Below are 15,742 nucleotides of genomic sequence, written 5' to 3'. Positions count from 1 at the left end.
AACATCATAAAAATAAAAAATAATAAAAAAGGAGGACTATCTTGTTTCCCCTAGAAGTTCCAAAACCTTGCTTTCACCATAACATGCTATCTACATAAGCACAGGAAGTTAAGCCATTCTTCAACAGACAGCCTTCTTTTGGAAGGAAATTAAAATATTCTGACTGCAACAAGGGCTGCAGATGCTATGCCCTTCCCATGATCAAGATGTAAGTTTAACTGGCTTTCTGTTAAAAAAAAAACAAACAACAACAACTGTATGCATGAGGCAAGCATGAAAGAAAATTAGTGCTAGTCATCAGAGAGCAACTAATAGGTTTAAATTAAAAAGCACCTGTCTAAACACACAGCTCCCAGACTGAATAGAAGATGAGTTGTCTTCCAGCCTTCTGGCACTGTAGACCCATCTCCCGCAGCAAACAAATTATGTTTGGCTGAAAGGACTTTAGCCACTGCAGCATCCACTTCTGCAGGCATAAGTCTCAGGATTAACTGGCCCAGAAGTCCCAGTGTTAAATGGTAAGTTTCATTTAGGTGGCCAGCATTTGAGATGACAACCTGAAACATCAGTGGAAGTATTTGTTCCAGGTTAATCAGAGACATTGTAGAGCCCTATGGAAAAAAAAAATCTCAGTAAGGCAAGGAAAGAAAACAAGATTTTTAGTCAAAATCATAGCATGTACAAAACCTTCTGTTCTAATGCTCCTTCCAACGGGACAAAAGGACATGAGAAACTAGGTTCCGATACACTTGTGTTACATTGGCATAAAACCTCAAATCAAACATCTTTACGCAGATTTGTTACATCAGGATTTTCCGTATGAGAAATGTTCTGTCAAACTGAATGAAGGCACAGTATAAACAGTATCCAGTAGTAACACCTGACGTGTAAATCTAAGGTGATGTTTTAAAGTTTGCAGATGTCGAATACTTAAGGTAAGCTTCTAAATTCTAATTCCCTTCCCTCTCCCCCCGCTTGGGAACAAGGCCCTACATTCCTTAGTAATGTGGAATGGTTTAAGACATTCTGATTCTGACATTTGCATTTTGCTACACGTAAGCAAATAAAGCCCATTTCCCACAACAATTTATTTGCTATGAATTTTATTCATGTTATTTGTAACACCTAGCAAACTACACAGATAGAAAGTAAAAAGAACTAACTGATTTGAAAGGTGGTAACATAGCAGCCAGCAATCCTAAAATCCTCTTCTGAGAGCATTCAGCAAAAACTTGTTCCTGGCTAGGTATTAAAACCTTCTCTGCTTGCTTCTGGGCTGAATCCTCTGAAGCGCAGTCATCTGCTTTTTAAATTAAAGCAAAAGAAGAAAATCCCATAAAATGACATTAAAAATAAAAGAAGAAAGTGATAGTTATTTTTTTTTATGGTTACAAAAATGCAAGGATGATTTTTTTCCAATTTTTTATTAAAAAAACTGATAAATCTTTATAAAAAGTAAATAACATATCAGGTAAAGAGATTTATCTACACCATTTATTTAAAAGTGTATACAGGACAGTACTACGTACAGATCTGTTTTCTTATCCTAATTCTAATAATACTAGTCTTTAATAGAATAAGGCACCTATCTTCTGGTTCTGAATATGTAAGACCACACTAGTATTGTGTTAGATCAGCAGGAAGTATCATCTCCCAGCATGAATATACATTGCTGGAATTCTACTCTGATTTCTAGAATCCTTTAAACAGATTGCAAGGTAGCAGTTGTTCAAAGAGTTATGCTTGGCAGGTTTTTACAAAGCAAACAGCTCACTTGCATTAAAGACATTTGCAAATACACAAAAATGGGTTAGGAATAAAAAAATACAGCTGTTTTCTTTGCATACACACAGATATTCCTGTGATAGGGAAAATGAGAAATAACCTCTTACCTGTTGGAGAAACGTTATCATCCACAGACAAGTCTGATTCTTGTCTCAGAACAGCTTTCTTTGCTAAGACAGCACTATGATTGCTTTCACTTCCTTGTTTTTGTACTTTATCTTCTGCAGGAGACTGGATTTCATTGCGAGTGTCTGCTTTCCCCTAAAATAAAACGAAGATACCGAAAGATTAAAACAAAATTTAATACTTGCAAAAACAGCCATGAAAAAAGAAAACAAGAAATCTGCTCTTGACAAACATCTTTCCTAGAATACCAAAACCTTTAATTGGTTAGCAATTTCTTGACATATACGTCTCAAGCTCCCATACAGTGAATATATATTTTTCTATTTTGCTTGTATCTATGCATAAAGTTATACTGTCATACTTTACACACCATACAAAACTGTAGAAAATCTTTTTTCGTACCTAAGCAGTGCTAACAACTAGGGGAACCACTACCCTTTCGGAAATTATGTCCTTTGCCCCTTTCCTCCAAAATTTTTGAGAATCAAAGTTGCCTATGAGAACATAAAGTGATGCCTTAGTCTTTGACCGCTTGGATTTAATTAAAAACAAACCAACCAATCACCCTCCCCTTGCCTCCCAACTTTTACCTACAAATGAAATCATTACTATCCATCATTTTGGCTACATTTCCGCAATAGGACATTTAAGCTTCTGAAGATGACACAGCTAATTGGTATCAGGGGTCTGTGTATAATGAGTACTTACATTGCAGTGCATAAAGGAGCCTACACTTGGTTTCTCATCTTTTCCCTTCACTTCTTTATCACCAACACAGCTTTTTGGAGCACCATCTGTGGGAGGACTGACTGAAAGAGTGTCATTCTCCGAGAAGGATTCACCTTCTGGTAACATACAGAGGAGAGCTAAATTTTTCAGACCTGAAAGCAAAAAAGTTACAAAAGCTGTTTAGCTTTTGAGTGGCAAGATAGCCAAAAAGCAGAACTGAAACATATTGAAAGAGAACTTCAAACTTCCCCTCACACTTTTTTTATTTTTTTAATACTGTTGAGTACAACTCCATCAAAAAGATGTTCCCCATCATGTTCACTTAACCATGTAGTTCCATTAAGTGCTTCTGTGATGAGCAGGTAGAGACATTTTTTGCCTCACAGAGATGCCATCAGGGCAGAAGTCCTAACTAATTTCAAAAAGTATCAGGGATACCTCCCAGCAGTGTGAATTATGAGGGTAGATTTGTCTTCTTTTTAATCTTCTGAACACTTAAATATTTATACAATAAAACTAAACCGCATATTAAAAACAGATGAAATAATGAGTATGCATAAGTGTTTGGTGGTGGTTATATTTCAGCAATACTAGTGCTGCTCAAAAAATGCCAATAAATCTGAGTATCAGATTTTGATAAATTCAACATAGGTCTCTATTTTATCACCCTATTTTCTGTAAGTAGGTCTCAGTTCACAGAAATCCTCATTTCCAGGCAAAGGGACATCATCCCCAGCGACTTATCACAAATAAAGTTAAAAAATTCTTGCCAATAGATAAGGAACAAGAACCATTTTGCACCAAGCTATTTGCTTTCCTTTGAGTCCTTCAATTGTCAGTAACACATAAGTAACAGAACATGAAGCTCTACTGATCCATTTACAACATTCATGATGGGAAGGAAGAAAAAAAAAAAAAAAAGAAAAATTACCAAAGAGTTGCCAAGTTGTCTTCAGCATTTATGTAAGCAGCACATTAATTTTCTCAAGCACCCTATTTTCCATGTCTCCAATGACCCTGAATGACACTTGTTCTACATAAACAATTATTTTCAGTGAAGTACACAGTAGCTTCCCCTTTCCTTTGGAAACTTCAAAGTGAGTAATCACAGACTTTTCTGACACTTGCTAGAAGCCATTGTTTCACTGAAGGAGGAGCTGACTCACCTTTTCCGTGCTGTGCTTTCATCAAACAATCTCCAATGAGCTGTATGCATTGATGTTGGAGAACTCTGGCATGATTGAGGACCTGTGAATCTAGTTTCTCTCCTTCTACTTCCTCCCCATTTGCCAGATCTGCACTGTAGAGAGTCAAAGCTGCAAACAACAGCCAGGAATAGTTGTGGACATACGGTTGGATGAGCCTCTGTCGATCACTGATTCGAATAGTCACCATTGGATACACTGTGATGCTGTGAGTGGGCAAGTGACTGAAAGAAGGTAAGAAGAAGGTATATAATTTTGAAATGCAGCTGCATTCCTGACAACCAGTGTAGTTAGAAACGTAAGATTCCTTTACAGGAAACTATGAAAAACCCAACTCATTCCACAGTTTCAAACTGTAGACCTTCAAGAGTTGTACACTGTCAGCCCCTCACTGACACTAGCAGTGCTCATTTAACAGAACTTGTACTGTGCTGCGCGCTCCTGCTCTAGAAATAAAATTTGTGAACATCTTTGGTCAAACGCTGAAATCTATGTTGTCTAACCACACCACTGTATGCACTCCTTCCATCCTATCATTCAGGGTGTACAATCCTCCCTCTGCACCTTACACAGCCATGGCTAGAAAACAGTCATAAATAAGTTACTTCAGAACTTGGGGCACATTTGCAAACTACAGAATTTTTTGCTGAACTGGTCCTACATTTCCTAAGTTTTCCCTAAGGACAGCTATTAGATGTTCTGATGTCAGACACAACCTTGTAGGATGTGATATGAGAATGACCGACTGTATTTAGTTGCTAATTATCACTTTTCTGGCAAGTAAAGTGTAAGGGAAAAAAATGTCACATTTAATACCTGTCAGAGTATTTCTTTGCAGAGTAACATCCATAGCAAAGGTCAAAGTCATCACACACATTGCAGTTCATTCGCCGACCTATGATGACCCCCTGGCAGTGATCACAGGCATACTCCATGTTAACCATTTCATGGTCATCCTCATGTCCTTCAGGTTTAACTCCACCTGTAAAGAAAGATTTTACAATTCCTCTGAAAACCTTTGTTGATAAAGGATCTTTCTTAATTTCAACTTTATATTCAGATTAGGAAAAGAAAAGCCTAACATTTCTAAAATACCCAACAGAAAAATCTTTGACTTTATATGTAATTTAAAAGAGACTATTTTGCCTTCAACTATAGGGTATTTAGGGTCTTTTAAAAGATTCTTACCGAGAAAACAAGTTTTGCATAAATCCATGTCATTGCATTGCAGACAGCGGTAGCGATGCCATGGTGCGATTTCATCACAGCCATCACAGGATATGTCCACGTTTAACAGGTCACAGTAACGGGCGACAAACATATGCATCTAGAGGAATAAATGGACATAATTTACTTGAGCATTATTTTCTGAGAGAGCGCTTTCTAGAAAGAAAGCGGAACGCTCCCCCTGCTGAAAAAGGATGGGGATCTTTTAATGATTCTAGACTTTTGAAGGCCTACAGGGAGCCAGGGATCCAACTCATGAAAAATCAGTTTAAGCCAGATGCCTTTCTCTCCTTTATGCTTTTAAAAGTCTCCTATTTACCCCTTCTGCAGATAAATAAGCAAATCATGAGGTCACCTTTCTCTGCTTCTCTGGGTCAGCTTGAGCTATCTTTTCATACCAGGTCTCAAACATTACATCCTGACATTCATCCATCCACTCACAGTTTTGCTTGTAGTCTGCAATTTCATCTTCTTCACTCCACTGACTAAAAGAAAAGCAAGCTCAAAATTAAGTTTGAATGCAATTAGGCTCCTTTCTAAGATAACTAGATATAACTAGGGATACCTTTATAAAAAAAGAGTGCTATAATATACTAATAAAAATAAAACTGTAAGAACTTGTTCACTTGGTTAATAACTGACCACATAGACACCACCTTCTTGCCTCTGTGACAAGTTCTTACGTACATATGCAGAGCATAATGCCAAAATCAGAAAAATCCACATTTACAAAACTGCTTTTGGTAATGCTGGCAGAGCCGGTGAGAAGTTTTAAAAGCTTCTTGGCCTTTACATTTGCTCAGATGTAAGATATACAAGCATTATAAAAATATAACATGCAGCTGCTAAAAACATTTTATATTTATCAAGAAGAGAAATAGCATTATATATGTCCTTGTACACAGCTAAACAAGTGAAGCATTCCAGCAGTAATCACATTAAAGATAAGTTTTTAATGTTTTTAGCACTAGTAAGTATTTGAATTTTTTGCAGTATTAAGCACTTGAATACTGGCCAAGTTTTGCCATATTTGATAATAGTTAAACCTTTTACTTCTTGCTCCAACACAGTTCAGGACTCTTTCTTGGCAAAAATGGCATCAATAGTTAGTACCATGTGAAGGCTGCATTGTTCCTGACTCACCAAATCACACTATCATGAATACTTATGTTTTCTTGTGATGTTGTCATCAGAAGCTGGGGTAACTGAATCTCAACAAAGAAGGAAAGATCACTCGGTTCCCAACTCATATCCAAAAGATGAAGGAGAGTTGTCTGCACACATGACAAGGCAGGAAGTAATGATCTAAAAACCAAAAACAAAACAAAAAAATAGCATATTATGGGGATTAAAGGGGTACAATTACTATACACTGAGTTCCAAGGTTTACTACACATTAAAATAACTATGTGGCAGAACCTCAGGTTTACTAATGCACAAACTTACACAATTTAACAAGAAGCACAGCCAAGACATTTTGAAATAAAGATTGAATAAACTCCTATGGACAGAGTTGAAATTATGCTGTAGCATTAGCAAGAGGATCTCTCTCTTCTCTGCAGTACATTTCCTCAATACCCGTAGGGACTTGTTCTCTTTGAAAATGTTTGCCATTTCCAGTTGAAACTGGACAAAGGATTTGGAAGTTATGAGTAGAGAAATTGGCATAATATTCATAAAATCCTCATTCCTCTAGGACACCTAGCTATAAATCCCAACAATTCTGATCAGAATATTACCAAAACATAAGCTTTAAAGTTAGAGCATGTCTGCAGAACTATTTCTCATTGCAATACTCTTGCCAAAGTATTTTGCAATAAATTTGCTATTTCTAGTATGTCATTACTAAGCTTCAGAAACATATGGCAGAATCATATCTCCAAAATGCCATACTAAGTTGAAGTTTTAACACTGATAAACGTATTGCTCTTTCATGCATAGTTTTAATAAAAAATGTAATTTAGCATTCTGGGCCACAAGATCAAGATTCCTTATTTAGTTGCGTAGGTAATGCAAAGTATAATCAAACTTCATTGAACATTAAACAACAACAAATGAGAAGGGAAGGGGTGAGGAAGAAAAGAGAAAAAAAAATCTCACATTACTTAGGTAATCAATGTGCTTATACCTGTCATTAATGGTACTAAATCCCTTCACAGAGTTTACCAGGAACAAAACAAGCTGATAGTAGGACTCTCGAATCTCTTTGTGTAGCTCAGCACCACAGCCTTCCAAGTTTCCAAAGTAGCTAGAAATTAAAGAGTCAGTTTAGTAGTCTAAAATTCACTGTCACATATTATATAAAATGCTTTGCGCAACTTTTACCAGTGGGCAATATTTTCAACACTTGCTGCAAGTGGTAAGGATGTTAACTTTGTTTAAAATGTAGTCTGTCACTTTCAAAGGAAAGTAAAAGAATCCTGTACTAGGAGCCAGTAAAATGGGTTAGATTACTCCAGCTTTACTGGATGAGAAAGAAACCAACCAAGAATTAGACAAGAATTTACACTAGAGCAATAACCAGACCCTACAATCTTTCTGAGCTTGCAGGTTGGAACTGTAAAGGTGTATGTATGTAGGCATCCACGCTGTGATTCAACTGCATGACACCTAACGGCATGAATAGGTCCAACTGACTCCCACTTTAAAATAATAATTAATTTTTTAATTAAGCACGCAAGATACACACAGTAGCCTAAAAGCTAATCTTCATGTCACATTTTAATTATCCATATGAATAATAAGCAACAACATTTTACTGTTTTCAGCTTTCATGACTGGGAGAACACAAGGGCTCAAATAAATTGTATTAGACAAATTATTTTCTAATAATTACTTACTTTGTAAAATCTTTCTGACAGGCTAGAAGTTCTAAGAGAAAAAGTACACAGGGTGGATGAAAACAGTGTGGCTGCCCAAGTGAGTCTAGGCACTGGCGGATTGTCTTGAGCACTTCCATGATACTCTGCCCTTGGGATTTTCTCAAAGCAAGAACCTTTAAAACACTATGAGCAAAACCAAAACAAACAAACAATGAGGACTTCAAAATACCTTGCTTAAAGTAATCCACCAAAAAAATCACGATTCAAGAGATTAGTGTCTACATTTTCAATTGTATTTCAGCAACCTTATATTACAGCAGTGATTTATTACAAAAGCATTCACTTTAACAACAGTTGGAATGAACGAGAAAGCTTCAAATAGAATCCAGCATCTCCTGCACCAGTCTAAGTTTTAGAGACTGTAATAGACACTGGAGGTTTCGTTTTCCATTTACATTCAGAATACCAGGCAATTTAATGAAAGGTGCAATTAGCCTAGAATTTGTTATCAATGATTTCTAGAACTGATATACCATGTCTTCCCTGTTTGTAGATAGGAAGCAAAACGCCATTGAAAACAGATTTCAGGAAGGAAGACAAGAAACAACCACATATTGTTTTTCGCATTCTGAAGATCTACATGATAGAAAGGAACCAGAGGAAATAATATGCTCTACAAGACTCTACATGGATGGAAACAACAGAGGTTTGAAACATAAATCTGAAAACTGCTTAAGTACAAACTGTTTTTCGATGTCATGTTTTATTCTATCTGAAGAGGTCTGAAGACAAGTTCCAGTATCTTATAATTGACAACATTTTCAATTTGCTTACCTTTCATGGGAAAGTGATTGATCCTTAATAAAATCTAATATGTTTTTCAATATGGGATATTTCTCCTTCACAGTAGGCACTGCTCTTGGCTCTTCCATTGATCTAAAAGACAGCAGCCTTAGTCTTCCACGGCTGAACTGAGATTTTCGTGTAGGAGTGGAAGGAGGTGATGATACATCTTCTTGCTGTGAAGTTGCATTTTCAGCAGGCTTGCTATGAAATGCAGATGCTTCTTCTGTTTGGAGAGGGTCTGGAACTTGTTTAGTCTTTGTATCGGATTTTGTTATTTGCCCCCTCTCTGAAACAGGATGAGTTACTCTACTGGAAGACAATGAGGATGCTGCCTGGAAGTCTGTTTCCACAACAGAACCTATTCTTTGGCATTTATCACTGACATGCTGTTGGATATTATCAATATCTTGGGCTTCCGAACTGTCTGAAGAACTTTTTGTCTTTGCTCTCACAGGCAAAAAATTCAGTAACAAAAGGCTCTTCTGCATACAAAGTTTTGCTGCAGGATAAAAATTAAAAGCGTTAAACTCATCACAGCAGAACACCAAACTTGCTATCTTTTGCTTAGGAAGAAAGCAGTTTATCTTGTTCCTTCTGAGCCAAGAGAGAACGAAAATACTGTTTTTCTTATTATATTGATCATGATGCTATCAGCTATGTAATTCTAGATTGCAAATGCCTTGAATAATTACATCAAACCATACAAAGCATACAGTAGTCAACGTGAACACATTTTATTCTAATAACAATCAGCTGCTACTCTAACAGCAATTATTTGTGGCAATGAGTATCTGCAAAAATAGATGAACATAAGTTCAGAACTAGGTGACCCAAGTGATGGGGCACACCCTGCAGAATTTTCTCACATACTATTCTCTGCAAAGAACAGCAAAACACAATCTCAGATAGTTCATATAAAGTACACTAGTTTCTCTCTTAAGGAATTAAGAAGTAACCCACGTCACTAACTCACCTTTCACAGGAAAAATAGTGACTGAGGTTTACAAGGTAATGCTCTACTAAACCATATGGAATGCTTATACATTTGGAAAAGCACCACTTACCAAGAGTTTCTGGGTTCACCTCACTTGCTTCTGTGTTCTGCTTCTCCTCGGTATCATTTCCCCTACCCATCAGGGATTTCTGTTTCATTTCCAACTGTAGACAGGACGTTAAAATAGTTAAAATATATATATCTATACAGCAAGACAGTAAGAAGATTGCATTGCAATAAAGGAATTCAACTTTCAGGAGCAGATGACAATATTTATTATTCCCTAGCACAGAACAAAAAAAAAAAAATTAATAGTCTAAAAGAGCAGTACCTAAACTGGCAGAGCAGGTAACATAGCCTTGTACCAAGATGCTCACTGCTTGTTGGCTGTGAGCCTTCCCTGTCATATGCCTGGATGTTTACCCTCTGCCCTGTAAGAAAAAGGCTTCCCCACTACCCCTATCGCTCAGGAAAAAATGTACATCTAGTCATGAGATAAGATTCTCCAAAGGCATCATGTCATCTAACTACAGAGTACTTTCAGATGTCATTGTCACTGGAGCCCCACCCACTATGTAAATGGACTACAAATGGAATGCAAACATCACCTGTCTAGTAACAGGTACGGTGCTATTACTCATCTTAACGTGCATCTCCACTCATCGTATCACCAGCCCATATTCATGCTGCAGGGAATTCTTGCAGGCAAGAAAGAGGAAGGAAGAGGTCACAAGTGACTCAAACAGTTAAATCGGCCAGCCTATGGCTGATGGGTTTGCAAGAGCAGCAGAAAAGCGGGCCATAAACTGAATTAGCTGTTCTCAAAGGCCACAAAGTTGTTAACATTTAGAATCTCCTGCAGACTTCTGAAATTTAAGTGAAGTTTGGCTCTCTGCAGCTGCAGGTGGTGATGCAGACACCTCTCACCAGGTTGTGAGCTGGTGACACCAGCTCTTGACATAAGCCTTATGTTTTAAAGGAAAATTATGTGCAAAGAACATATCCTGAACCACAGCCAGTTACTTGCTTGTCAAAGAAGCAATTATTCCCTTTCCTGTTAGTGCTGCAGAACCGAGAGAATGATGTTTAAGACAGATCTCTAAGCTATACTTCAGAAGAACTCTCAACTGCTATGCAAGAATATTCCTAATTAACAACACACATTCCTGCTGAAAAATAACACAGATATAACTGATTTTGAGTCCAATTCAGTCCTAAATACTCATGATCAAACATCTGGGGCCGATGAAAGGAGGGGAGTGTAAGAAAGCATTTAAATGTTTAGTTCAAAGTTTAGAAGTGAATACATGTTTTTCCTAAGTGAAAATATTTGACCTAGAATCACTGATGGAAAACATGGCTCCACACGACTCCTTAACAGTGCATTGTAATATATTAAGGTAAACGACATCAACGGATAGCCTCCTGAGCGATCTTACCATCCATATTCTAATTGAATCAGCCAGGGAATATACTTGTGCAAACTCATCGCTCAAAGGCACCTTGCCTCCACTGTTGACTGGAAACGAGAGAAAGAAGAGTCCTGTTTATTTACAGCTCCATTTTTACACAATTTGACTACTTAACTAAAAAATTATGCTAGAGCCTTTGTCTCTTAGTCAATACTTGGAATTATGCCTGTAAGAAAAATAGGGAATAAAAACTGCCAACTTTACTGAGCCTTGAATACATTAACTGCACCACGACAGAGCTATTTGCAAAGTTAAATTATGAATCTCTCTCATCTCCTCCAAAATTGATGCCTGCAGTCATGAAAAATAAAAACTTCTCCCTATACATGCAAATGTTACTAATGCAAACTGATATCAGAACATTCAAAACTGCTTAGTGTTAACTTAAAGCTATACAGATATATTTAGTTATCTTTTTTCCCTTTTGTTTTATGCTGTTTCTAGAATAGACCTTCAAAATCGATTTACAAAAATTAAATACATGACAAAACAGTTCCCATCAAAAGTGGCCTGACAATGACTATGTGGAAAAAGATGTTCCTGTTCAGGGTCTTCCCCCTCCAACTACTCAAATGTTGCCTCGTTTCTTCCTCCCTCTCCCCCCCCCTCTTCTTTACAGTATCAACTGTACATACTTAACATTGCACAGGGCAACATGGGTCCTGAAATTAATCTGCCCCAGCAAGACTAAGACAGATGAACCTACTAACATAATAGTAGGACAGATATCTTACCCACTCCTTGATATATTCCTGAGTTACCAGTGTTCAATCTTACTCAGAAAATATCAACTGTCAGACATAGACAAAAACGACTAAAGGCAATAACCACTTTAGTCATCAAGTCAGTCTTTATGTCAATCATTTTTACCCGTAACTTTAAAGCTCAAAAAGATGTTTAACTTCAAGATTGTGACAGAAACTGAAGGTGATTAGCTTCTCCTAAAATAAAACCCTTCAAAACCAAGTAACACCTTATTATCCAATATTTCAAATGCATCAATAAGCTTAATGAAAATATGATGTAAACTAATCAGTTGTTTACTCTACCTACTAAAGATATAAAAATTGTAGTAACAAAGGACATTATACAAGTTAAAAGCAAATCATTTTCTTTTATAAAAAACAAAAAACAACCAAGCAACCAAAAAAACTTTTGAGGATGCCAAACATGTTGGGAGATAATTCACACCTCCTCAAGCCCCAAAGTTTAAAAACCTGTACAAATTGATGCTGGCTTTTTAGAAAAGACACTACGAGACTAGAAAATTATGTAAGAACTGCTAATCACTGGGAACTACATCCCTCTGAATTAAAACCACAGGGGAAATCACTGCCCACTTTGGCTCACTTTTATAATAAGACTTAGTAGTTTATGATGGTTATTAATATTTGGACAAAGCTCTGAAGATAAAAGCATATATTAATAAAACAAACACTCTAAAGATAAGGCTTACCTAGTCTGCCTAAATGATGACTTCTTTGTACAGGACAAAACATCTTTTTAAAAGTCGTCACGCTAAACTGTTTTTTCAAAGTTTATAAACTGAACTATAAGACAGCCTCTTACAAACTTTAAGTCTTCATTATTAAGATAGTCTAATGTTAGAGTTACCATATTTTTGAAGCTTCTCATATAAATCTGGAGTGAGATACACCAAAGCAGCAAACGTTGAGTTCACAGCTTGATCAACAGTAGAACCAGCAACTATATCTGTCTTTGGGGTCTGTTTTTTACATGCCTGTATAAGTCCTTTGAAAAGTTCAGATTTTTGCCCACTGAAATCCTGGGCAGGATCTGATTTTGCAAAGTCGATAAGAAAGTTACGGCAGTCATCTTGGTGAGAGTTCCTAGCCTGGAAAGAATGTTAGAACACATTTACTTTAATATTGTCTGAAAAATTGCTGCAGCTTGTTTCTACAATTAGGTCAACTTGCAGTAAATCTACAGCAGTTTAAGTGGAAACTAATAAAACGGCACAGAACAACAGTTTCCCTCCTCCTTGATATTTATCCAGTGCAAATGGTAACAACTGTAGCACAACAGCATACACTTAATGATGCATCAGCTAATTAAGGCTGAATGAAAGCATGTCATACACAGAGATTTCAAGCCAATGAAATAAAAGCAATGACCAAAGTACCTCTTTTTTATTTTGGTGCAGTCTACTGGTTTGACTGGCTCCTGGGATAGCCTCAGGACACATCTGATGCCTGAAGACAGGTTTCCACAAAGGAGAGTTAAGAACTGATGTTACTTTCAAAGGAGGCAAATCTGCTTCACTACCTAGTTCTGCAAGAAATTCAGAACGGACACTTCAGTTACTGAATATTTTCATTTATTTTTACAGACCAATGAAATAATATGTTGAACATCCAGTGGGGAAAAAATAAAGCACACAAACTGAACAAGTAATTGAACAACATTTTCTAACTTCAATTTCTCTAATGTGGTACAGAAAACATGTTTTTATTCTTCTCCTACTAAATACATACAATAATTTGCTAGGTGTAAGCATGTTCATATTAACAAAGGAGTAAAATATTCCATGATAAGAGCAGTTCAATTAGTTCCCTAAATTCACAGGAAAGAACAGTACATGACTGATTTTCCAAGATAAGTCCTGACCAGTTGATTGAAGCAAGAACTCTCACTCTTTAACTGCTGCAAAGTAGTGAATGAATTCAGATTTAGGAAGCTAGCTAGAAGTGTTCTGGTTTTGAAATTAAACAATAAACTACATCTATTTTTTCTTACGACACCCATCTCACATCTTGTTATCTTCACTTGCCCAAATCTTAAGTGTGTTCATCTTTTGGAGTTAGCTAAAGTTTACTTGTGAATTCAAATTTAAATCAATACCAAATGCTCACATGAAGTATTTTAAATCACTGAAATTTCTGTTCTCTGCTCTGTATTTTTTTCAGCTTTCTGGCTCCATATTAACTCCACCACTAGGGGTGAATCACAGCACTAGGGAACAATTTTAAAAGAAAAAAAGAACAGAAGGAGATTGGATGAACCCTGATATTAATTTATAAATATAATGCAGCTTAATATGATGACTTCCAGGCGTCTGTCTCTTCCTAATATTGGCTTCTGAACATTAGAAAGATCACAGTGAACCCTGTGACATTCTCAGTAGTTCAGCAGAACAGCAATCAGGCTTGCTGCACAGAGACCACAAAACCAGGTTTAGCCCAACAACCAGACTTCGTTAAGCAGTCTTGCATCGTCAGTCAAGAGATAAATAAAAAGGAACTTCATCCTTTCATGGGATTCAAAACACAAGGTACCTTATCCTTATATGACACCACAACTTCTGGAGCCATGAAGTGCACTCACCTCGTAGAGATTTCAGTGCCATGCTTCGGGAAGCCAAGCGCCCCATCAACCGGGATACAAGAAGCTGTAAATCCAAGCCCCAAGAAACGGCAACATCTGGTAGGCCATAAGCAGTGACGGAAAACTTGTAGCCCCACTCATTATTACTGCTGTCAGAGTGAAAGAGAAACTGCAGCCGTGGGCCAGCCTTAAAGGTCACTTTCTACAGAGCAACAAAACAGTCATTTTGCCAAATGTACATGACAGGAAGACGTTTCAGGGTAATGAATTCCCTTCAGCAATCGTGGTTTTTCAATATTATCTTTTCTCCATAACGGATCTGATTTCCCCACCATGCAAATGAGAAACCCCTAACAATAAGCCAGTAATATTTCTAATCAATAGCTTAATACGAAATTTTATAGTTGATTGAGCTTTTGAAGCTGGACCCATAAAACAATACAGAAGCAGTAGGTGTCATCAAAGAAAGGGAGTAGCTATGGGAAGCATGAAGCTCATCTCATGTTAAAAATTGTGAGGGCAGAGTATCAAAGAATAAATTTTGCCCATGCTAACAGTTAAACATGATTATTACTTTTAATTTTGACTGATTGCTCCTTTGGTAACTGGAACAGAAAGGGATTCTTTATTCATTTGCTCTTTTTATTTGAATCATTGCAGAATTTCTTCCCCACCTCCTGCCCACATCTTGGAGGGAGACTAAGCACACACATGCAGGAAAGCAGATGTATTTTTAAACAATAGGTTTTCCACAAGAATCGTAAGAATTTCCAAAGATTAGATATGTCATTGGGTTCAGAATTTTAAAGGTGCTCACCTTAGGCCACTTCTCAGTGCCAACCTTTGTATCGTAACGAGTTTTTGCACCCCTGGCATCAGTAAACTCCAGGTAATCATACCTGTGAAAATTGCATTTCATTACTTCCAAATTTACTTCTTAAATTCTGGGGGAAAATATTTCCTTCTGCATTTTCACAAGTGCTGCATCTCATAGTCCAAGTATCCCACCACATCTCTCAGAACTACAACTACATTGCTAAGGAATTTATTTCATGTCTCAGTGCAATAGTCCTGGCAAACACAGACTTGCTTTCCTGTAGAACTTTCCCAATCCTTCAGAACTGGTAACGGGTACTAATTTTAACATTTGTCATATGCCTTAAGGAAACAGTAACCTACTATGCTATGAAA

The 15,742-nt window shown here is 37.0% G+C and overlaps 1 protein-coding gene across 2 annotated transcripts in view; it reads right to left on the bottom strand.

The window, feature by feature from the left end:
* The window catches only part of ZZEF1 (zinc finger ZZ-type and EF-hand domain containing 1), a 62,861-nt gene that overhangs the window by 19,180 nt on the left and 27,939 nt on the right, over nt 1–15,742 (bottom strand). The window contains exons 23-40 of one of the 2 annotated variants that reach the window (XM_040533097.1): nt 15,369–15,450; nt 14,552–14,753; nt 13,350–13,498; nt 12,821–13,061; nt 11,174–11,253; nt 9,805–9,898; nt 8,729–9,239; nt 7,913–8,077; nt 7,201–7,320; nt 6,216–6,377; nt 5,428–5,557; nt 5,034–5,172; nt 4,662–4,827; nt 3,807–4,069; nt 2,620–2,792; nt 1,893–2,046; nt 1,164–1,303; nt 334–611 (exon numbers count right to left, since the gene is read on the bottom strand). In XM_040533097.1, coding sequence (XP_040389031.1) covers nt 334–611; nt 1,164–1,303; nt 1,893–2,046; nt 2,620–2,792; nt 3,807–4,069; nt 4,662–4,827; nt 5,034–5,172; nt 5,428–5,557; nt 6,216–6,377; nt 7,201–7,320; nt 7,913–8,077; nt 8,729–9,239; nt 9,805–9,898; nt 11,174–11,253; nt 12,821–13,061; nt 13,350–13,498; nt 14,552–14,753; nt 15,369–15,450 — 3,249 coding nt within the window. The remainder of the gene's footprint in view (nt 1–333; nt 612–1,163; nt 1,304–1,892; nt 2,047–2,619; nt 2,793–3,806; nt 4,070–4,661; nt 4,828–5,033; nt 5,173–5,427; nt 5,558–6,215; nt 6,378–7,200; nt 7,321–7,912; nt 8,078–8,728; nt 9,240–9,804; nt 9,899–11,173; nt 11,254–12,820; nt 13,062–13,349; nt 13,499–14,551; nt 14,754–15,368; nt 15,451–15,742) is intronic. The other variant, XM_040533098.1, reaches the window with a different exon arrangement.

The sequence above is a fragment of the Cygnus olor genome, chromosome 20 (assembly GCF_009769625.2).
Source record: "Cygnus olor isolate bCygOlo1 chromosome 20, bCygOlo1.pri.v2, whole genome shotgun sequence".
Taxonomy (NCBI): domain Eukaryota; kingdom Metazoa; phylum Chordata; class Aves; order Anseriformes; family Anatidae; genus Cygnus; species Cygnus olor.
Note: the sequence above shows the minus strand (reverse complement) of the source record. Positions and strands in the feature narration are given on the sequence as shown.